Source organism: Lithobates pipiens, unplaced genomic scaffold (genome assembly GCF_037356315.1).
Source record: "Lithobates pipiens isolate NorthernLeopardFrog02 unplaced genomic scaffold, aLitPip1_a1.2 Scaffold_35, whole genome shotgun sequence".
In the NCBI taxonomy this organism is placed as follows: Eukaryota; Metazoa; Chordata; class Amphibia; order Anura; family Ranidae; genus Lithobates; species Lithobates pipiens.
The window spans coordinates 26,276,775-26,296,483 of NW_027507811.1; the positions used below are offsets into that span (position 1 = coordinate 26,276,775).

The window sequence follows — 19,709 nt, forward strand, 5'->3', positions numbered from 1 at the left end:
AGTTACATTAGAGGGTTTTCGAGCATGAACGGCCTTTTTAAGGTCATACCACAACATCTCAATAGGATTCAGGTCAGGACTTTGGCTAGGCCACTCCAAAGTCTTCATTTTGTTTTTCTTCAGCCATTCGGTGGTGGACTTGCTGGTGTGTTTAGGATCATTGTCCTGCTGCAGAACCCAAGTTCGTTTCAGCTTGAGTACACGAACAGATGGTCGGACATTCTCCTTCAGGATCTCTTGGTAGACAGCAGAATTCATAGTTCCTTTTATCACGGCAAGTCTTCCAGGTCCTGAAGCAGCAAAACAGCCCCAGACCATCACACTACCACCACCATATTTTACTGTTGGTATAATGTTCTTTTTATGAAATGCAGTGTTCCTTCTACGCCAGATATACTTGGACACACACCTTCCAAAGAGTTCCACTTTTGTCTCATCGGTCCACAGAATGTTGTCCCAAAAGTCTTGGGGATCATCAAGATGTGTTGTGAAGAAATTGAGACGAGCTTTGATGTTCTTTTTGTTCAGCAGTGGTTTTCTCCTTGGAACTCTGCCATGCAGGCCATTTTTGCCCAGTCTTTTCCTGATGGTGGAGGCATGAACGCTGACCTTAACTGAGGCAAGTGAGGCCTGCAGTTCCTTGGACGTTGTTGTGGGGTCTTTTGTGACCTCTTGGATGAGTCGTCGCTGCGCTCTTGGGGTAATTTTGGGCAGCCGGACACTCCTGGGAAGGTTCACCACTGTTCCATGTCTTCGCCATTTGTGGATAATGGCTCTCACTGTGGTTCGCTGGATTCCCAAAGCTTTGGAAATGGCTTTATAACCCTTTCCAGACTGATAGATCTCAATTACTTTCTTTCTCAATTGTTCCTGAATTTCTTTGGGTCTCGGCATGATGTGTAGCTTTTAAGGGTCTTCTGGTGGACCTTACTGTGTCAAGCAGCTCCTATTTAAGTGATGCCTTAATTGTGAACAGGTGTGGCAATAATCAGGCCTGGGTGTGGCTAGAGAAATTGAACTCAGGTGTGGACAACCACAGTTATAGTATGTTTTAACAAGGGGGCAATCACTTTTTCACACAGGGCCATGATGGTTTGGATTTTTTTTCACCTTTAATAATAAACACCTTCATTTACAAATTGCATTTTGTGTTTACTTGTGTTGTCCTTGACTATTGTTTAAATTGGTTTGATGTTCCGAAACACTTAAGTGTGACAAACATGCAAAGGAACAGGAAATGAGGAAGGGGGCAAACACTTTTTCCCACCACTGTATAACAGCTTCAACTCTTCTGGGCAGGCCGTCCACAAGGTTTAGGAGTGTGTCTATGGGAGCGTTTGACTATTCTTCCAGAAGTGCAGTTGTGAGGTCAGGCACTGATGTTGGACTAGAAGGCCTGGATCACAGTCTCCGCTCAAATTCATCCCAAATGTGTTCTTTGTGGTTGAGGTCAGGACTCTCTGCAGGCCAGTCAATTTCCTCCACCCCAAACTCATTCATCCATGTCTTTATTGACCTTGTTTTGTGCATTGGTGCGCAGTCATGTTGGAAAAGGAAGGGGGCGTCCCCAAACTGTTCCCATAAAGGTGGGAGCATGAAATTGTCCAAAATATCTTATGCCCTATACACACTATCAGATTTTCTGCTGATTTTTTTCCTTCAGATTTACCAAAACCATGTAGTGCATGGGCCTGCCTGATTGCATACAAATTGAAACTCCTAAGGTTTGACTTCCTAGTATATGGTTTTGGTAAATCTGAAGGAAAAACTGATAGTGTGTATGGGGCTTTAGTATGCTGACGTCTTAAGAGTTCCCTTCACTGGAACTAGGGGGCCAAGCCCAACCCCTGAAAAACAACCCCCCACCATAATCCCCCCTCCACCAAATGATTTGGACCAGTGCACAAAGCAAGGTCCATAAAGACATGGATGAGCGAGTTTGGGGTGGAGAAAATTGACTGGCCTGGCCTCAACCCAATAGAACAGGGTTTCAAGGACAGCTTTCCCAGAGGATTTGAAGCTGTTATAGCGGCAAAGGTTGGGCCAACTCAATGTTGCACCCTACGGACTACGACTGGGGTGCCATTAAAGTTCATGTGTGTAAAGGCAATACTTTTGGTGATATAAGCCCCATACACACTATCAGTTTTTCTGCTGAGTTTTTCCTTCAGCTTTACCAAAACCATATAATATGAGGTCAAACCTTAGGAGTTTCAATATGTATGCAATCAGGCAGGCCCTTGTACTACATGGTTTTGGTAAACCTGAAGTAAAAACTCAGCAGAAAAACTGATAGTGTGTATGGGGCTATAGTGTATATTAACCACTTTTAAATGGCTTAGGCCTCTTTCACGCGGACAATGCGTTCAGGTCTGCCTGTCAGTTTTTCAGGCGGGCCTGAATGTATGCTCCATAGACCTCTATGGAGTGTCGGATGTCAGCGGTGACATGTCTGCTGACATCCGACCCGCTCCGATCCAAAAAAGTGTGACGGAGGAAAAACCTACTTTTCCCTCCGTCATCGGATCGGGTGACGTCGGACTCTGCAGTCCGTCGTCATCCGATCTCCCATAGGGGAGAGCGGCGCTCTGACAGGTCCATCCCTGTGCATCGTGCAGAGACAGACCTGTCATCTTCCTGCTCAGCGGGGATCGACGGAGCGATCCCCGCTGAGCAAGCGGATGTTCACAGGGCAGATCCATGATGAGGCCTTACTCTGATTTCACTGCACACTGTGAGCTGCTTACAATGTGCATTAGAAGCTGCAGCAAGTCAGAGCTCGTCTCATTTACTGGTTGGAGGACATCCAGCACTTATGTAGCCCTTTCCTCCCCAGTTTGACTGTTCCAGGCCTGCCTCTTCTACTTATGGAAGCCCAGCATCACATGTGGGTGTTACCTAGGGCATATGCACCCAAATACAGCCTTGTCTAGGAATGCCCGCACCTCCAGGTTTCTGTCAACCCCTCAAGGCATTTTGACATTTGCGTAACCAGTAATCAGCATCTGCATCTATTCTGGTACTTCAGTTATGTCCAAGATCTTGGGAGGCAGATCTTTGAATCCATCTCACCCAGGAAACACACAACCAAAAGGAGAAAGAGGCGGTTTCCTGGGGGAGTGACAACATAAAAACCTGAATCCCACAGGAAAAGAGGGGGTCACATAACATTTTAAGTAAAGTAGGAGATCTCATGTCCTGTATGTTCTTGGTATAGGTTCCCTTTAAAAGCCCAAGCTAAAAGGGGTCTATTAATAAAACTCTACTTGGACGAATGTCACAAGCATTCATCCAAGGTGCATGAATGTTCTCTGTATTTTCTCTAATGCTATGACCTCCTATGATTGTCAGCTCGCTCTAGTGACCAAAATGCGTCATACTTTTCTGAAGTACCTCAGTCAGAAAATTTACCGCATTTTAGCCGCTAGAAAGAGCCAGTGGTCACAGGAGGTCATAGCAAAAGAAAAAAATACAGGAAAGAATTGTGAAGCCTGGGTGAAAGCTTGTAACAGTCATCCATGGAATGTTATAAAAGTCGCCCCTTAGAGATATATGTATGTAAAACAACTAACAATTAAAAACAACAAATTGTTAATTTCATATCTTTTTTTTAATAATATTAAAATTACTATTGCCATCATATGGTCAACTTCCAAACTGAATTTTAGCCAAGTGTGCGAAAGTAGCAAAAGATAATTTACTATAAAAATATATCAGTAAGAACAAAGAAAGATTTAAAAATCTTTTTTGCTTTCTTTTTCAGCAGTACAGTGTTATTGCTATGTAGTACAGTTGCCTTTTAGGCGTTATTTAAAAGACAACGCCACCAAAAAGAAAAGAAAAACTTTTTGAGCTCTGAGTGGTTGTTGGCAAGTTCAAACCTATTCTGGCTCCAAATTACTTCCCATGAACATCAGTGTTGAAATATATTTGCCTTGACTATTGCAACTCCCTTCTCATTGGCCTGCCTCTCCATAGGCTATCTCCTCTTCAGTCTATCATGAATGCTGCTGCCAGACTTATCCACCTTACCAACCGCTCAGTGTCTGCCAACCCTCTCCTCCAATCCCTACACTGGCTCCCAATCACCCAGCGAATTAAATTCAAAATACTAACCACAACATACAAAGCCATTCACAACTCTGCCCCGAGCTACATCACCAATCTTGTCTCCAAATATCGCCCAAATCGTCCCCTCCGTTCTTCTCAAGACCTCCTACTCTCAAGCTCTCTCGTCTCCTCCTCCCACACTCATCTCCAGGATTTCTCCAGAGCCTCTCCAATCCTCTGGAACTCGCTACCTCCACTGGTCCGGCTATCCCCTACTCTTGCTACCTTCAGGCGATCCCTGAAAACTCATCTATTCAGGGAAGCCTATCACGTCTCAAACTAATCTCCTACCACTTCCATCAGCTCATTCCCGACAGTTATAACCTTTTGTACCACCTGCCCCACCCTTTTAGATTGTAAGCTCTTCTGAGCAGGGCCCTCTTAATCCTCTTGTATTTTATTGTATTGTAAGTGTATTGTCTCCCTTTTATATTGTAAAGCGCTGCGTAAATTGCTGGCGCTATATAAATCCTGAATAATAAAAATTTAGGGTGTAACTTGCCACGTCATAGCATACTTGACCCAAAAAAAAAAAAAAAAACTGCACTTGAACCCTTACCAGAACTGTAGGGCACTTCTTGTGCCTTATTCTGTTATTTTCTGAAATTAGTGAGACTGTGCGTGGTTCTAAGATCGATATGATGTAATTCCTGAAATTCCCATCTTGCCCGCATTCTCCACCATTTGATGACATAAGCGTCCCTGCCCCTTTGTGCATGTGCCCTTTATTGGGCAGGAGTGACAACTTTCTTCTGGGTAGTTCCGCCATCCTCCCTCCTCCTATAGCTAAAGGTCTATCCCTTGGTATAGATCTCAGCCTCAAGTACACTATATTATCAAAAGTATTAGGGCGCCTGCCTTCACATGCACATGAATTTTAATGGCATCTCAGTCTTAGTTCGTAGGGTTTAATATTGATTTGGCCCACCCTCTGCAGTTATAACAGCTTCAACTCTTCTGGGAAGGCTGTCCACAAAGTTTAGGAGTGTGTCTATGGGAAAGTTTGATCATTCTTCCAGAAACGCATTTGTGAAGTCAGGTACTGATGTGGACGAAAAAGCTTGGCTCGCCGTCTCCACTGTAATTCATCCCAAAGGTGTTCTATCGGGTTGAAGTCAAGACTCTGTGCAGGCCAGTCAAGCTCCTCCACCCCAAACTCGCTCATTCATGTCTTTATGGACCTTGCTTTGTGCACTGGTCCAAATCATTTGGTGGAGGGGAGATTATGGCGTGAAGTTGTTTTTCAGGGGTTTGGCTTGGCCTCTTAGTTCCAGTGAAGGGAAATCTTAAGACGTCAGCATACCAAAACATTTTGGACAAGCTCATGCTCCCAACTTTGTGGGAACAGTTTGGGGATGGTCCCTTCCTGCTCCAACATGACTGCGCACCAGTGCACAAAGCAAGGTCAAGAAAGACATAGATGAGCGTGCTTGGGGTGGAGGAACTTGACTGGCCTGCACAGAGTCTTGACCTCAACCTGACAGAACACTTTTGGGATGAATTAGAGAGGAGACTGCGAGCTAGGCATTCCTGTCCACATCAGTGCCCGACCCCACAAATGCACTTCTGGAAGAATGGTCAAACATTCCCACAGACACACTTGTGGACAGCCTTCCCAGAAGAGTTGAAGCTGTTATAACTGCAGAGGGTGGGCCAACTCAATATTGAACCCTATGGACGAAGAATGAGATGCCATTAAAGTTCATATGTGTAAAGGCATGTTTCCCAATACTTTAGGTAATATAGTGTATTTGTAGTGCAGCCATCATTTCTCCTCTCCCACAACTGAAGGTATATCCCTTGGCACAGACCTCAGCCTCAAGTACAATTTTTACAGAAAGTGGGCTTAACCTTTTATTGCTATTGCAGTGCCAATTGATGGTGTCACACTGTGCCAGTGGAGTCGTTATTTAAAAAAAACAGTTCAGAAGTCCATACATAAAATGTTAGGGTGAATACATAAAATCTTTTTTAAAACACCCAAAGTCAACTGTTCTGAGAATTGTAAGAAGAGCTGCAGCAATCGTGAAAAACTTGCAAAAAAAATACTTTCACTTTGTAATATTTACATTATCCAGTGTACACGGGGGGGGTAAATTCCCCAGAAGTCCATAATACATCTGAATCAAAATTCTGTGTACATTTAAAAAAAAAAAAAGTAAATATTTGCAAATAGGTGCCAAACTCTTAGGCGCTCTACAAATTTAGCGCTGACATACATAATGCACCAATCTGAAAGGGTCCTCAGGGGAGTATCCCCATGAAATATATCTAAAATACAACCCTGAGGGGAGGACCCTTTTTTCTATTCACAGCTGTCTTCCTGCCCAGTAATTCCAGGAGAGGATGATGAATTCGGCCTGGCCCCATTCTGAGTTACGGGGAGCAATAGGCTGTAAGAGACAAAGGCAAGCACACCTTGACAGGCCTCAAGTTTTGTATGGAGGCGGTGACTTTTTTCCTATTGTATTTGCAAATATTCAAAATATCTCACATTATATATATATATATATATATATATATATATATACATACATATATATATATATTAGTAAATAAAAAACTTTCAGAAACCAATAAAAAATATAAAATAATGGACGATATCTTACAGCAGTGAGCACCAAACCAGTCAGGTCAAGTGGAGGTGTTACCTGGCAAGCTGGCTCGGTGGTTATACATTGAGAACACTTCATAGTTTTGGGACAGGTTTGTGGTTGACTGAAAGTAGAAAAAGGCAGAGCTCAGTCCTCTTTGGGCACTAGACCGTATACAAGTATTAAGGCATAAGTGCTAAATTTACAATGGTTTCAGATTGGTTCCCCTCTCCTGGTACTCGAAGAAATTGTTTTCTGCTGCAGATGAGGTAACGAACAACATGGCTTGAATCCATGTCTTCTGTTCTATATACATTTGACGTAAAAGGTTTTTTAGAAAGATGTCTTGTTCACTACAAAAAACAACAACACTGAATTTCAACGAGTTTGTATAAACATTGTGGTTAACCAGTCAACCTACGGATCACCTCATGTATTGTTTTTGATACGTGCACCCTTCATCTTACTTGCATGAAGGGTGCAAGTGTCAAAAACAAGGCTTCTCCAAGGGTTTGATGGTCTTGTTCTTTGGGATAAAAGCAGGATTCTCAAAGTAGAGCCAAGATGACTTTGTGTTGCAGCATACCACTGGAGATATTGTGAACCCCTTGTATGAAAATCAACCATTAGCTCAGATACCGCATAGCCAAAATTCCAAAAGAATTACAGCTGTAACCTTTTTGAGAGCTTTTCTCCTTTTAGTTGAATATGTTCTTCCAAGTTGGCTTTGGGACTGGATTGACAAGCTCCTGAATGCTACATGAAGTTCTCCACCATTGAAGTTCATTGGAAAGACGTACTGGAGCCGTTCAAGGCATGTATTTAATGTAAGGCACTGGGGAAGACTCTGGATATGTTGGAGTGATTGAACCCGACCATTTGGCATGGGACCATTTTGCAACCCTCCATGTAGGTTTTGAATTCATGGCCAGGTATAGGAAAGTCTGTGCCAGCTGAATATGAGCTACACCGCCACCTTTTCTGCTTTAGATAAAATACTCAGCTTGTGAGTTTTCATATGCTTATTTAAACACCAGTTATTTTTAAAATTCTTCCCGCAATGAGCACACTCAAATTTTTGCCGCGAATGGGTCCTTGCGTGTATCGACAGCTGTGTGGGACTGCAAAAACCTTTTCCGCACTCGGTGCAAGTAAACCGTTTGACTACTGTGTGGCTCTTCTTGTGTCTCTGATAGTTTGACTTGTCCCGGAAAGTTTTTGGGCACTGATCACAGAAATATGCTCGTTCTCCAGTGTGCAATTTTTGGTGGATGAGCAAATTAGACTTGACCCTGAAGCTTTTCCCGCATTCCAGACACTTAAAAGGGCGCTCGCCAGTGTGAATTTTATGGTGGCGGATCATATTGGATTTGATGGAGAAGGTCTTTTCGCATTCGGAGCACTTATAGGGCCTCTCACCTGTGTGAATTCTACAGTGCTTTTCGAAATTCGACTTCTCATTAAATCCGCGCCCGCAGCTCATACACAAGTAGCGCTTTTTGCTGACATGCCTCTCCTGATGTGCAGATAAGAGCGCCTCGCTAGCAAACCGTCGACCACAGTCGCCACATAAAAATGGCTTCTCTTCTGGGTGATTTTTCTGATGCACTTTGAGATCATGTTGGGTTTTAAAGCTTTTACTGCATCTGGAACACAGAAACCCTTTTTCACCAAGGTGCTGCTTCTGATGTGCAGCTAGGAGTGTCTCACTTGTGAAACACCGACCACAATCAGGGCAAAAAACTAAGTTCAATTCAGGGTGATTTCGCTGATGTGTTTCCAGCTCCAGCTCTGTTTTGAAGCCCCTACTGCACTTCACACACGAAAAAAGTTTAATACCATGGTGCTTTCTCTGATGCTTGGCTAAGCGTTTCTCAGAGGCAAAAAAAAGCTTGCAATCGATGCATGAAAACTTCTTTTCTGGGTGACTTTTCTGATGTGTTTCAAGTTCCGCTTGTGATTTGAATGCTATGTTACATTTTTCACATGAAAATAGGGTCTCATCCAAGTGCCTTTTTTGATGCATGGCTAGTTGTTCCTCAAGGGCAAAACGACGTCCACAAATGCTGCATAAAAGTGCATCTATAGAGTGACTTTTCTGATGTGTTTCAAGCTCCAGTTGTGTTTTGAAATCCATGCCACACGGCAAACATGAAAAATGTCTTTCGGCGAGGTGACTCTTCTGATGTGCAGCTAGCAGTGTTTCATTGGCGAAACATTTTCCACAATCACTGCAAGAAAACGGACTCTCTTTATGGTGACGGTTTTGGTGGTTTGAGAGCCTTGCCTCCGTTTTGTAAAATTTCTCACATTCTAGGCATTGAAATTGCTTGGTGTGTTCATCTGGGCATTTTCGCTCGTCCAAACCTTTAGCATTTGATGGGCGCTCTTCGGGAGTTTTTTTCATGTGCCTTGTAATGTGCCTTTTCCAGGCAGACTTATCACTAAATCTCATTTCGCAGCTTGTGCATGCAAATGGTTTTTCTCCTGAGTGAGTCCGTTGGTGGACAGAAAGATGGGTTTTATTTATAAAGCATCTCCCACATTCGGGACAGGACAACAATTTGTGGCCTGTGTGGACACGCCGATGGCGATCGAAACTGACGCGATTGATAAAATGCTTGCCACATTCAGAGCAAGAAAGCGGCGTGATTCGGTGGGATTTATAGTGAGAGATCAAGGCACCTTCTGTCTGAAACTTTTTGTGGCACTTGTGGCATGAAAACCCATGGTCTGTGGTGTGCTGTTTTTGATGAGAATGAAGGTGGCTGCTTTGCCGAAAACTTTTTCCGCAGTAAGAGCACAAATAGTTTTTTACTCCCTTGTGAATCTCTAGATGTTTGGTGTAGTTTGAGGAGTGGATAAATGTCTTCCCACACTCGGCGCATACATAAGGTCGTTCATTTTTGTGGATTTTTCGGTGAACCTGCAGATGAGTGCTGTTGTAGAAGCTTTTATTGCACTCAGAGCAAGAATACAGCCTCTCCTTGGAATGGAATACTTGATGTGCCGCAAGTCGGGTCTTACAGAGAAAGCTTTTGCCACATTCAAGACAAGGGAAAGGCCTCTCTCCTGTGTGAGTTCGATAATGCACCACCAGATGTGCATTGAATAAAAACATCTTCCCACAATCTGGACATTTGTGCTTTCTTTCTCTTTTCCGCTTTCTCTTCACTTTTGGGGCCTTAGGTTTGGAAAAGTTATTATCTCTATTTTTTACAGCAATGGCTGTGGGGTTATCACTGCAATCTTTTGTTGGGCTATTCAGAGATAAGCCAACCTGAGCAGGTCCATGATTTGCCTTGGCATTTTTCTGGGTTTTTACCTCTGTTTGCTCTGAATTAGAAATAGTAGCTGTACCATTCATAGGGGTAGTTGGTGTACCGCCACTGCAAACTCCCGTTGGCGCATCAACATTAGAGTTGGTCTCAGGTTTGTTTGACCCTATGGTGCTGTTACCATCCACAGCTGTGGAATTTTTCATTTCTTTCCCTTTCGTTGAAACAGGGTTGGAGACATTATTTGCATCTTTTAAAGGACCAGGAAAACTATCACGCATACAGGCTGTTGGGTCATTCAATGCAACGTTTACTTTGGTTTGATTTGACGTTATTGTGCTTTGACCAACCGCAGACTCAGAGCTCTTCATTGTTTTAATTTCCGTTGGTTTGGAAATGGGGAAATTATTTGGGTCCTTTAAAGAAGCAGGAAGTGTATTGTCCCTGCAAGCTCCTGTTGGGTCATGCACAGCAGGGTCGACATTGGTTTGGTTTGGAGTTATGGCACCATGATCATCTGCAGATGTTGGATTTCTAATTTTTTCCCCTTTTGTCATATCTGAGTTGGAAACATTATTTATGTAATTTAAAGAAGGAGAAATTGCATTGTCCCTGCAGCTTGTACCTGGCCTGTTCCAAGCAGAGTCAGCTTCAGTTTGGTTTAAAGTGATGGCGCTATGGATGATCCCAGATTTGGAGTTCTTTTTTGTTTCTTTATAATTGGTGACCTTATTTGTGTCCTTTACCAGAGCAATGTGTGGATCTGTCCTATGAGATGTTGTTGGGTTATCCACTGCAGTGTCAACTTGACTTTGGTTTGACATTATGGCATTGTGATCAACCACAGACTTGGAGTTCTTAATTGTGTCTTCATTACTGGGGACATTATTTGAGTCCTTAAAAAGAGCAATGATTGAAACTATTTTATGAGATGTTGTTGGGTTATTTACAGCAGAGTCAACTTTGCTTTGGTTTGAAGCTATGGCATTGTGACCAACCATAGGCTTGGCGATCTTAATTTTATTCTCATTTGTTTTTTCATGAGTGGAGACATTATTTATGTCCTTTAAAACAGCAACTTGCGAATCTACCCTACGAGATGTTGAGTTATCCACAGGAGAGCCAACTTTGTTTTGGATGGAAGTTATGGCGCTGTAACCAATCACAGGCTTGGAGATCCTAATTTTATTATTAGTTGTTTCTTCATAATTGAAGACATTTGTGCCCTTTAAAAGAGTAATGTGTGAATCTATCCTATGAGATGTTGTTGGGGTATCCACAGCAGAGTCAGCTTTGCTTTGGTTTGAAGTTTTGGCATTGTAAACAACCACAGATTTGGAGTTCTTAGTCTTATTCTTTTTTGTTGCTTTATCATTGGAGTCATTATTTGTCTCTTTTAAAAGAGCAATGCGTGACCTTACCCTACGAGATGTTGTTGAGTTATCCACAGTAGAGCCAACCTTTCTTTTATTTGAAGTTCTGGTATTGTAACCAACCACAGATTTGGAGTTCTTAGTTTTATTCTTTTTTGTTTCTTCATAATTGGAAACATTATTTGTGTTCTTTAAAAGAGCACTTTGTGACAATACCCTACGAGATGTTGTTGGGTTTACCACAGCAGATTCAACATTGCTTTGGATGGAAGTTGTGGCACTGTAACCAGCCATAGATTTTGAGATCTTAATTTTAATCTTATTTCTTTCTTCATAATTGAAGACATTATTTGTATCCTGTAAAAGAGCAATGTGTGAATCCATTTTATGAGATGTTGTTGGGTTATCCACAGTAGAGCCAACTTTGCTTTGGTTTGAAGTTCTGGTATTGTAACCAACCACAGAGTTGGAGTTCTCAGTTTTATTCTTTTTTGTTTCTTCCGATTTGGAAACCTCATTTGTGTCCTTAAAAAGAGCAATGTGTGACTCTATCCTACGAGATGTTGTTGGGCTATCCACGGCAGATTTAACTTTGCTTTGGTTTGAAGCTATAGCATTGTGACCAACCACAGACTTTGAGTTTGGAATTTTATTTTTTATTGTGTCTTTATAATTACAGACTTTATTTATGTCCTTTAAAAGAACAAAGGGTGAAAATATCCTATGAGATTCTGTTAGTTTATCCACTGCAAAGTCAGTTTTGATTTGGTTTGAAGTTATGGCATTGTGACCAACCACAGACCTAGTGATCTTAATTTTATTTAGGGTCTCAAACTTAGAGACATTATCTGTACCCTTTGAAGGAGCTGGGAGTGAATTATCACTGCAAGATATTGTTGGGTTATTTAAAGCAGAGTCTGATTTGGTTTGGTTTGACGCTATGGTGTTGTGACCGACCACAGTTGTAGAGCTTTTCATTTTTTGGGGTGCTTTGGCATTGGCTTTGTTAATGGTGCTCTTTAAAACAGCAAGGAGTGAATCAAGCCTGCAAGTTGGTGTTGGATTATTTGAAGTTGGGTAATTTTCAGTATGACTTGAAGTTATGGGACTGAAACTCGTCACATCATTGGAATCCTGACTTTTTCTCTTTCTTGTTGCTCGGAAATTTGAGATGTTATTTGTGTCCTTTAAAGAAGCAGGGAGTGTATTGTCCCTGCAAGCTGCTGTTGGGTTTTCCACAACTGAGTCAACCTCAGTTTGGTTCGAACTCATGGCACCATGACCAACCACAGGTGCTGGAGTTTTCCTGTTTACAGAGTCAGAAACTTTACTTGTGTCACTTAAAGGAGGAGAAAGTGTATTGTCCCCACAGGTTTTTGCTTGCTTATTCAAAGCAGAATCAGCTTTGGTTCGGTTTGAAGTCATGGCTTTGTAAGTAATTCTCTTTTTTGTTGCTTGGAAACTTGAGATGTTACTGGTGTCCTTTAAAGAAGCAGAATGTGTATTGTCCCTGCAAGCTGCTGTTGGGTTTTCCACAACAGAGTCAACCTCAGTTTGGTTCAAAGTTATGGCACTATGGCCAACCACAGGTGTGGGATTTCTAATTTTTTCCATGTTTGCAGTGTCCGAGTCAGAAACTTTATTTGTGTCACTTAAAGAAGGAGAAGATATATTGTCCTTGCAGGTAGCTGCTTGCTTATTTAAAGCAGAATCAGCTGCTGTTTGGTTTGAAGTGATGGCACTGTAAGTAAATCTCTTTTTTGTTGCTTGGATATTTGAGACGTTATTTGTGTCCGTTAAAGAAGCAGGAAGTGTAATGTCCTTGCAAACTACTGTTGGGTTTTCCACAACTGAGTTAACCTTAGTTTGTTTCAAAGGTGTGGTATCATGACCAACCACAGGTGTGAGATTTCTATTGTTTTCTCTGTTAGCAGTGTCTGAGTCAGAAACCTTATTTGTGTCATTTAAAGGAGGAGAAAGTGTATTGTCCTTGCAGGTTGTTGCTTGCTTATTCGAAGCAGAATCAGCTTTGGCCCGGTTAGTGTCACTTAAAAGAAGAGACTGTGTATTCTCTTTGCAGGTTGTTGCTTGCTTACTCAAAGCAGAATCAGCTTTAGTTCGGTTTAACGTGAAGGCGCTGTAAGCAATTCTCTTTTTTGTTAGTTGGAAAATGGAGACGTTATTTGTGTCTTTTAAAGAAGCAGGGAGTGTTTTGTCCCTGAGAATTGCTGTTGGGTTTTCCACAACTGAGTCAACCTCGGTTTGGTTCAAATTTATGGCAGCATGACCAACCACAAGTGTGGAGTTTCTAATGTTTTCCATGTTTGCAGTGTCCGAGTCAGAAACTTTATTTGTGTCACTTAAAGGAGGAGAAAGTGTATTGCCCTTGCTGTTTGTTGCTTGCTTATTCAAAGCAGAATCAGCTTTGGTTTGATTTGAAGTGAAGGCTCTGTAAGCAATTCTCTTTTTGTTTGCTTGGAAATTTGAGCTGTTATTTTCATCCTTTAAAGAAGCAGGGAGTGTTTTGTTCCTGCAAGCTGCTGTTGGGTTTTCCACAACTATGTCAACCTCAGTTTGATTCAAAGTTACGGCACCATGACCAACCGCAGATGTGGGATTTCTACTTTTTTCCATGTTTGCAGTGCCCGAGTCAGAAACTTTATTTGTGTCACTTAAAGGAGGAGAAAATATATTGTCCTTGCAGGCTGTTGCTTGCTTATTCAAAGCAGAATCAGCTTCAGTTGGGTTTGAAGTGATGACACTGAAGGTAATTTTCTTTTTCGTTGCTTGAAAATTTGAGATGTTATGCTTGTCCTTTAAAGAAGCAGGAAGTGTATTGCCACTGCAAGCTGCTGTTGGGTTTTCCAGAACTGTGTCAACCTCAGTTTGGTTCAAAGTTATGGCACCATGACCAACCATAGATGTGGGATTTCTGATTATTTCCCTGTTTGCAGTGTCTGAGCCAGAAATTGCATTTGTGTCACATAAAGGAGAAAAACGTGTATTGTCGTTCCAGATTGTTGCTTGCTTGTTCGAAGCAGAATCAGCTTTCGTTTGGTTGGAAGTGAGGGCATTGTAAGTAAATCTCTTTTTCGTTGCTTGGATATTTAGGACGTTAGTTGTGTTTGTTAAAGAAGCAGGAAGTGTATTGTCCCTGCAAACTGCTGTTGGGTTTTCCACAACTGAGTCAACTTTAGTTTGGTTCAAAGATATGGCATCATGACCAACCACAGTGGTGGGATTTCTAATGGTTTCCCTGTTTGCAGTGTCTGAGTCAGAAACCTTATTTGTGTCATTTACAGGAAGCGAAAGTGTATTGTCCCTGCAGGTTGTTGCTTGCTTATTGAAAGCAGAATCCGCTTCGGTTGGGTTTGAAGTGATGGCACTGAAGGTAATTCTCTCTTTCGTTGCTTGCAAATTTGAGATGTTATTAGTGTCCTTTAAACAATCAGGGAGTGCATTGTCACTGCAAGCTGCTGTTGCATTTTCCAGAGCTGCATCAACCTCAGTTTGGTTTGACGATATGGCATCATGACCAACCACAGGTGTGGGATTTCTATCGTTTTCCCTGTTAGCAGTGTCTGAGTCAGAAATATTTTGTGTGTCACATAAAGGAGGAAAACGTGTATTGTCTTTGCAGGTTGTTGCTTGCTTATTCGAAGCAGAATCAGCTTTGGTTTGGTTTGAAGTGATGGCACTGTAAGTAAAACTCTTTTTCGTTGCTTGGATATTGAAGACGTTATTTGTTTCCGTTACAGAAGCAGGAAGTGTATTGTCCCTGCAAACTGCTGTTGGGTTTTCCACAACTGAGTCAACTTTAGTTTGGTTCAAAGATATGGCATCATGACCAACCACAGGTGTGGGATTTCTATAGTTTTCCCCGTTAGCAGTGTCTGAGTTAGAAACCTTATTTGTGTCATTTAAAGGAGGAGAACGTGTATGGTCTCTGCAGGTTGTTGCTTGCTTATTCAAAGCAGAATCAGCTTTGGTTCGGTTTGAAGTGATGGCGCTATAAACAATCACAGACGTGGAGTTCTTAATTTTATCTTTTATTGTTTCTTTAGAGTTGGAGAAAAGATTTGTGTCCTTCAAAGATGCAGTATGTGCATTTTCTCTACAAGATGGTGTTGGGTTATACACAGCTGAGTCACCTTTAGTTTGGTTTAAAGTGGGGGCACTGTGACCAGACGTACACTTGGAGTTCTTCATGTTTGTATTTTTCATTGCCTCAGAATTGGAGATGTTACTTGGGTCCGTTAAAGAAGCAGGGTCTGTATTGTCCATGAAAGCTCCTGTTAGTTGCTCCACAACTGGGTCACCTTCAGTTTGGTTTGAAGTTATGGCACCATGTCCAACCACAGATGTGGGATTGACACTTTTTCCCCCGTGTGTCATGTCCGAGTTGGAAACACTATCTGTGTCATTTAAAGGAGGACCGTGACTATTGTCCCTGCAGGTAGTTGCTGGTTTATTCAAAGCAGAGTCAGCCTCCGTTTGCTTTGAAGTGAGAGTGCTATAAACAATCACAGATGTGGAATTATTAATTGTATTCTTTTTTGTTTCTTTGTAATTGGAGATGTTATTTGTGTCCTTTAAAGATGCAATAAGTGAATCTTCCCTGCAAATTATTGTTGGGTTAGTCATAGCAGAGTCAGCTTTGGTTTGATTTGAACTGATGGCACTGCGATCAACCGTAGACTTGGAGTTTGTAATATTCTCATTTGTGATTGCCTCGGGATTGCTTAAAAGAGTAATCTGTGGATCTACCCTATGAGAGGTTGTTGGGTTATCCACAGCAAAGACAGCTTTGGTTTGATTTGAGATTATGGCATTGTGACCAACCGTAGACTTGGAGTTCTTAAAGTTCTCATTTGTCATTGCCTCAGGATTACAGACAATATCCATGTCCTTTAAAGGAGCAGGGAGAGTATCATCCCTATAAGCAATTGTTGAAAACTTCAAAGCTGAGTCTGATTCAGTTTGGCTTGACATTATTGCGCTGTGACCAAAAGCTGTGGTTGTTTTAAAAATTTTTGTTGCACTTGAGTTGGAGAGGTCAATTGTGTAATTTACAGGTGCCAAGATTGAGTCATCCCTGCAAGTTGTTGTTGGGTTATTTGAAGTGGCGTTTGCTTCGACTTGGCTTCTAGTGATGGGGCTGCGGCCAACCACACTGCTAAAATTCGAAATTTGTTTCTCCTCTGTGGTTTTGGAATTTGAGATATCATTTGTGTCCTTTAATGGAGCAGGAAGTGTCTCGTCTGCACTGGCTGTTGGATTATTTAAAGCTGAGATGACTTTGGTTTGGATTGAAGTTATGCTGCTGTGACCAACCACAGTCTTGGAGACCTTATCTTTTTTATATGTCATAGCCTCAAAATTAGAGACATTGTTTGTGTTCGTTAAAGGAGTAGGGTGTGTTAAGTCCAAGGCGGTTGTTGGGTTATCCACAACTGGGTCAGCTTCAATTTGGTTTGCCACTGCGGCTCTGTGACCAACCATAGCTAAGGAATTTTGAATTGTAATCCTTAGCGTTTTGTCTTTGAAATTGAAGCGGTTAGGTGTGTTCCTTAAAGGAGCAAGGAATGTTTCATCCCTGAAAGCTCTTCTTGGGGTAGCCACATCAGAATTGGCTTCAGCTTGGTTAAAATTGAAGATGCCATGACCAACCACAGACCTGGAGTTCCTAATTCTTTTATTTTTTATTGCCTTAAAATTGAAAATGTCATTTGCATCCTTTAGAGGAACAGGGAGGGCATCATCTTTTGTTGTTGGGTAATTCACAGCAGAATTGGCTTCTGTTTGATTTGACGTTATGGTGCTGTGACCAGCCACAGGTGTGGAATTTTTAATTGTATTCTTTTTCAATGCTTCAGGAGGTGGAAGGAGTGGCTCATCCCTGAACGCTCTTATTGGTTTACTCAGAGCAGAGTTGGCTTCAGTTTGGTTTGACGTGATGGTGGCCTGGCCAACCACAGCACTGGTTTTCCTAGATTTTAAAATTTTCAGTTCTTCAACACTGTTTGTGTTCATTAAAGGATGAGGGAGTATACTGCCCCTGAAAGCTCTTGTTGGGCTAACTGCAGGTTCAGCTGGTTTTGAATTGGAGGCGTTGGATTCATTTGGGTTTGAAGTAATAACATCAGCTTCAGTTTGCTTTGAAAGCATTGCATCCTCTTCAGCTGGGTTCCTATGACTTATACTTTCCGGTACTTCAAGACTGAAGACACTGTTTGTGTTCATTAATGGACGAGGGATTATATTGCCCCTAAAAGCTCTCGTTGGGCTATCTGCAGGTTCAGCTTGCTTTGAAGTAAAGGCATTGGATTCAGTTGGGTTTGGAGAGGTAAGGTCAGCTTCAATTTGATTTGAAGTCAAGGCATCCTCTTCATTTGGGTTTGAAGTGGTGATGTTTTCTTTGGTTGGGTTTGAAGTAATGGCATCAGTTTCAGTTTGCTTTGAAGGTATGGAATCCTCTTGAGTTGGGTTTGAAGTGAGGGCACCAGCTTCAGTTTGCTCTGAAGAGATTGAATCCTCTTGAGTTGGATTAAAAGCGATGGTGTCAGCTTCAGTTTGATTTGAAGTCACAGCATCTTCTTGAATTGGGTTTACAGTGTCAGCTTCAGTTTGCGTTGAAGTCATGGAGTACTCTTCAGTTAGGGTTGAAATGATGGTGTCAGCTTTGGTTTGCATTGAAGTGAGGGTTTCAGCTTCCGTTTGTTTTGAATTCATGGAGTCCTCTTCAGTTGGGGTTGAAATGATGGTGTTAGCTTCAGCTTGCATCAAAGTGATGGTGTCAGCTTCAGTTTGCTTTGAATTCACTGAGTCCTCTTCAGTTGGGGTTGAAATGATGGTGTTAGCTTCAGTTTGCATCAAAGTGATGGTGCCAGCTTCAGTTTGCTTTGAATTCACTGAGTCCTCTTCAGTTGGGGTTGAAATGATGGTGTTAACTTCAGTTTGCATCAAAGTGATGGTGTCAGCTTCAGTTTGCTTTGAAGTGATAGTGTCAGCTTTGTCTTGGTTTGACATGATGACATTGACTTCTGTTTGCTTTAAAATGATTGTGTCATTTTCAGTTTGGTTTGAAGTGATGGTGCCCAGTTCAGTTGGGTCTGAAGTTATGGCGTTCGCTTCAGGTTGCTTTGAACTGATGGGGCTGTGACCAACCACATCATTGGAGTTCCTATTTCTTTTCTCTTTTGTTGCTTTGCTCTTGGAGACATTATTTGTGTCCTTTACAGCACCACAGTTTGTATCATCCCCACAGGTTATGGTTGAGTTGTCCACAGCAGGGCTGGCTTCATTTTGGTTTGAAGTAAAAAAATAATCATTTGTTTCGGCTTTGAAATTTCCATTTTGTTCTGCAATTTGTTTAAACATGAAAAGAATAAAATGTTAAAACAATGAAAATCAATATTTTTTTCTACAGTTTGAGTCAGTAAGAATTAGAACATCCTGGGAAATATGGGGCATTAAAGAGCAGGGCACCAATCCTGGTTGTGTGTTTATTAAATTGGAATTTAAACTGGTTCAAAGTGTCGGTTCATGTAATATTTTTCAGATTTGGGTAGACACTAGGGGGTTGACTCCTTGAATCTTCATAGCTCCACTCGCGTGCTTGGACATGCAATAGAAGAGTGACCGCACAGTGAAGAGGACAGATACAATACTCATATTATACGAAGTCTACAAACTGCTAGTCTCTAATATTCAGTTTTTGTGGTGAAGTTTGTGTCTCCTTGTGGGCTGGGCCAAACAACTATTGTTTTTTGGGAAAGGTGGGGACAAGACAAGTAAGGGCAAAGTTGCCCTACAATAAGATGGCGGTATCCACCATCCATTCCGATGAGATGGGGATACATGTCCTGAACAGGATTATTATGAGGAGACCCAGAAAAATATGTGGAGGGTATATATTATCAAGGATATGGCCCAATTAATAAGAGGAAATTAAAGAGTAGAGGTTTAAGAGGGGTATTTTGGTGAAAGGGTAAAGGTGAAGTATATACTTCCAGAATCAAGATGGCGGCGACGGCACTTCCAGTGACTCCTTAACAGGTAATTGGGGGCATTATAAATGAGGGGTTGGTAGGGGTTCCCACAGCTGTCCTGCAAAACTCGTAGAAGCTGTGGGAGACATACTGTCCTTGAGAAATAGCCAGGAACAGGTCGGTTGAGTGGAGGAAGGAGAGTACCACCTGCGGAACATCGTTGGCTTGCCCGATCCTATGCTGTTTTCTTATGACTGGATAAGCTTGGTGTCGGCTAACAGACACACTGAAATGTGAGTGCAATATGTTTTAAATGATTTCCTAATTAAAGGTGAAACGGTTTTACACTATATTGGTTCTATT

General features: G+C 41.9%; 2 protein-coding genes across 6 annotated transcripts in view; one reads left to right on the plus strand and one right to left on the minus strand.

The window, feature by feature from the left end:
- Window positions 1–19,709, plus strand: part of LOC143956160 (uncharacterized) — a 482,654-nt gene that overhangs the window by 68,151 nt on the left and 394,794 nt on the right. The window lies entirely within an intron of this gene.
- The window catches only part of LOC143956158 (uncharacterized), a 58,063-nt gene continuing 44,305 nt past the window's right edge, over window positions 5,952–19,709 (minus strand). For all 5 annotated transcript variants that reach the window (XM_077466262.1, XM_077466263.1, XM_077466264.1 and 2 more), the window contains one exon: window positions 5,952–18,716. In XM_077466262.1, the coding sequence (XP_077322388.1) occupies window positions 7,669–18,716 (11,048 nt within the window). In that variant the 3' untranslated portion in view covers window positions 5,952–7,668. The remainder of the gene's footprint in view (window positions 18,717–19,709) is intronic.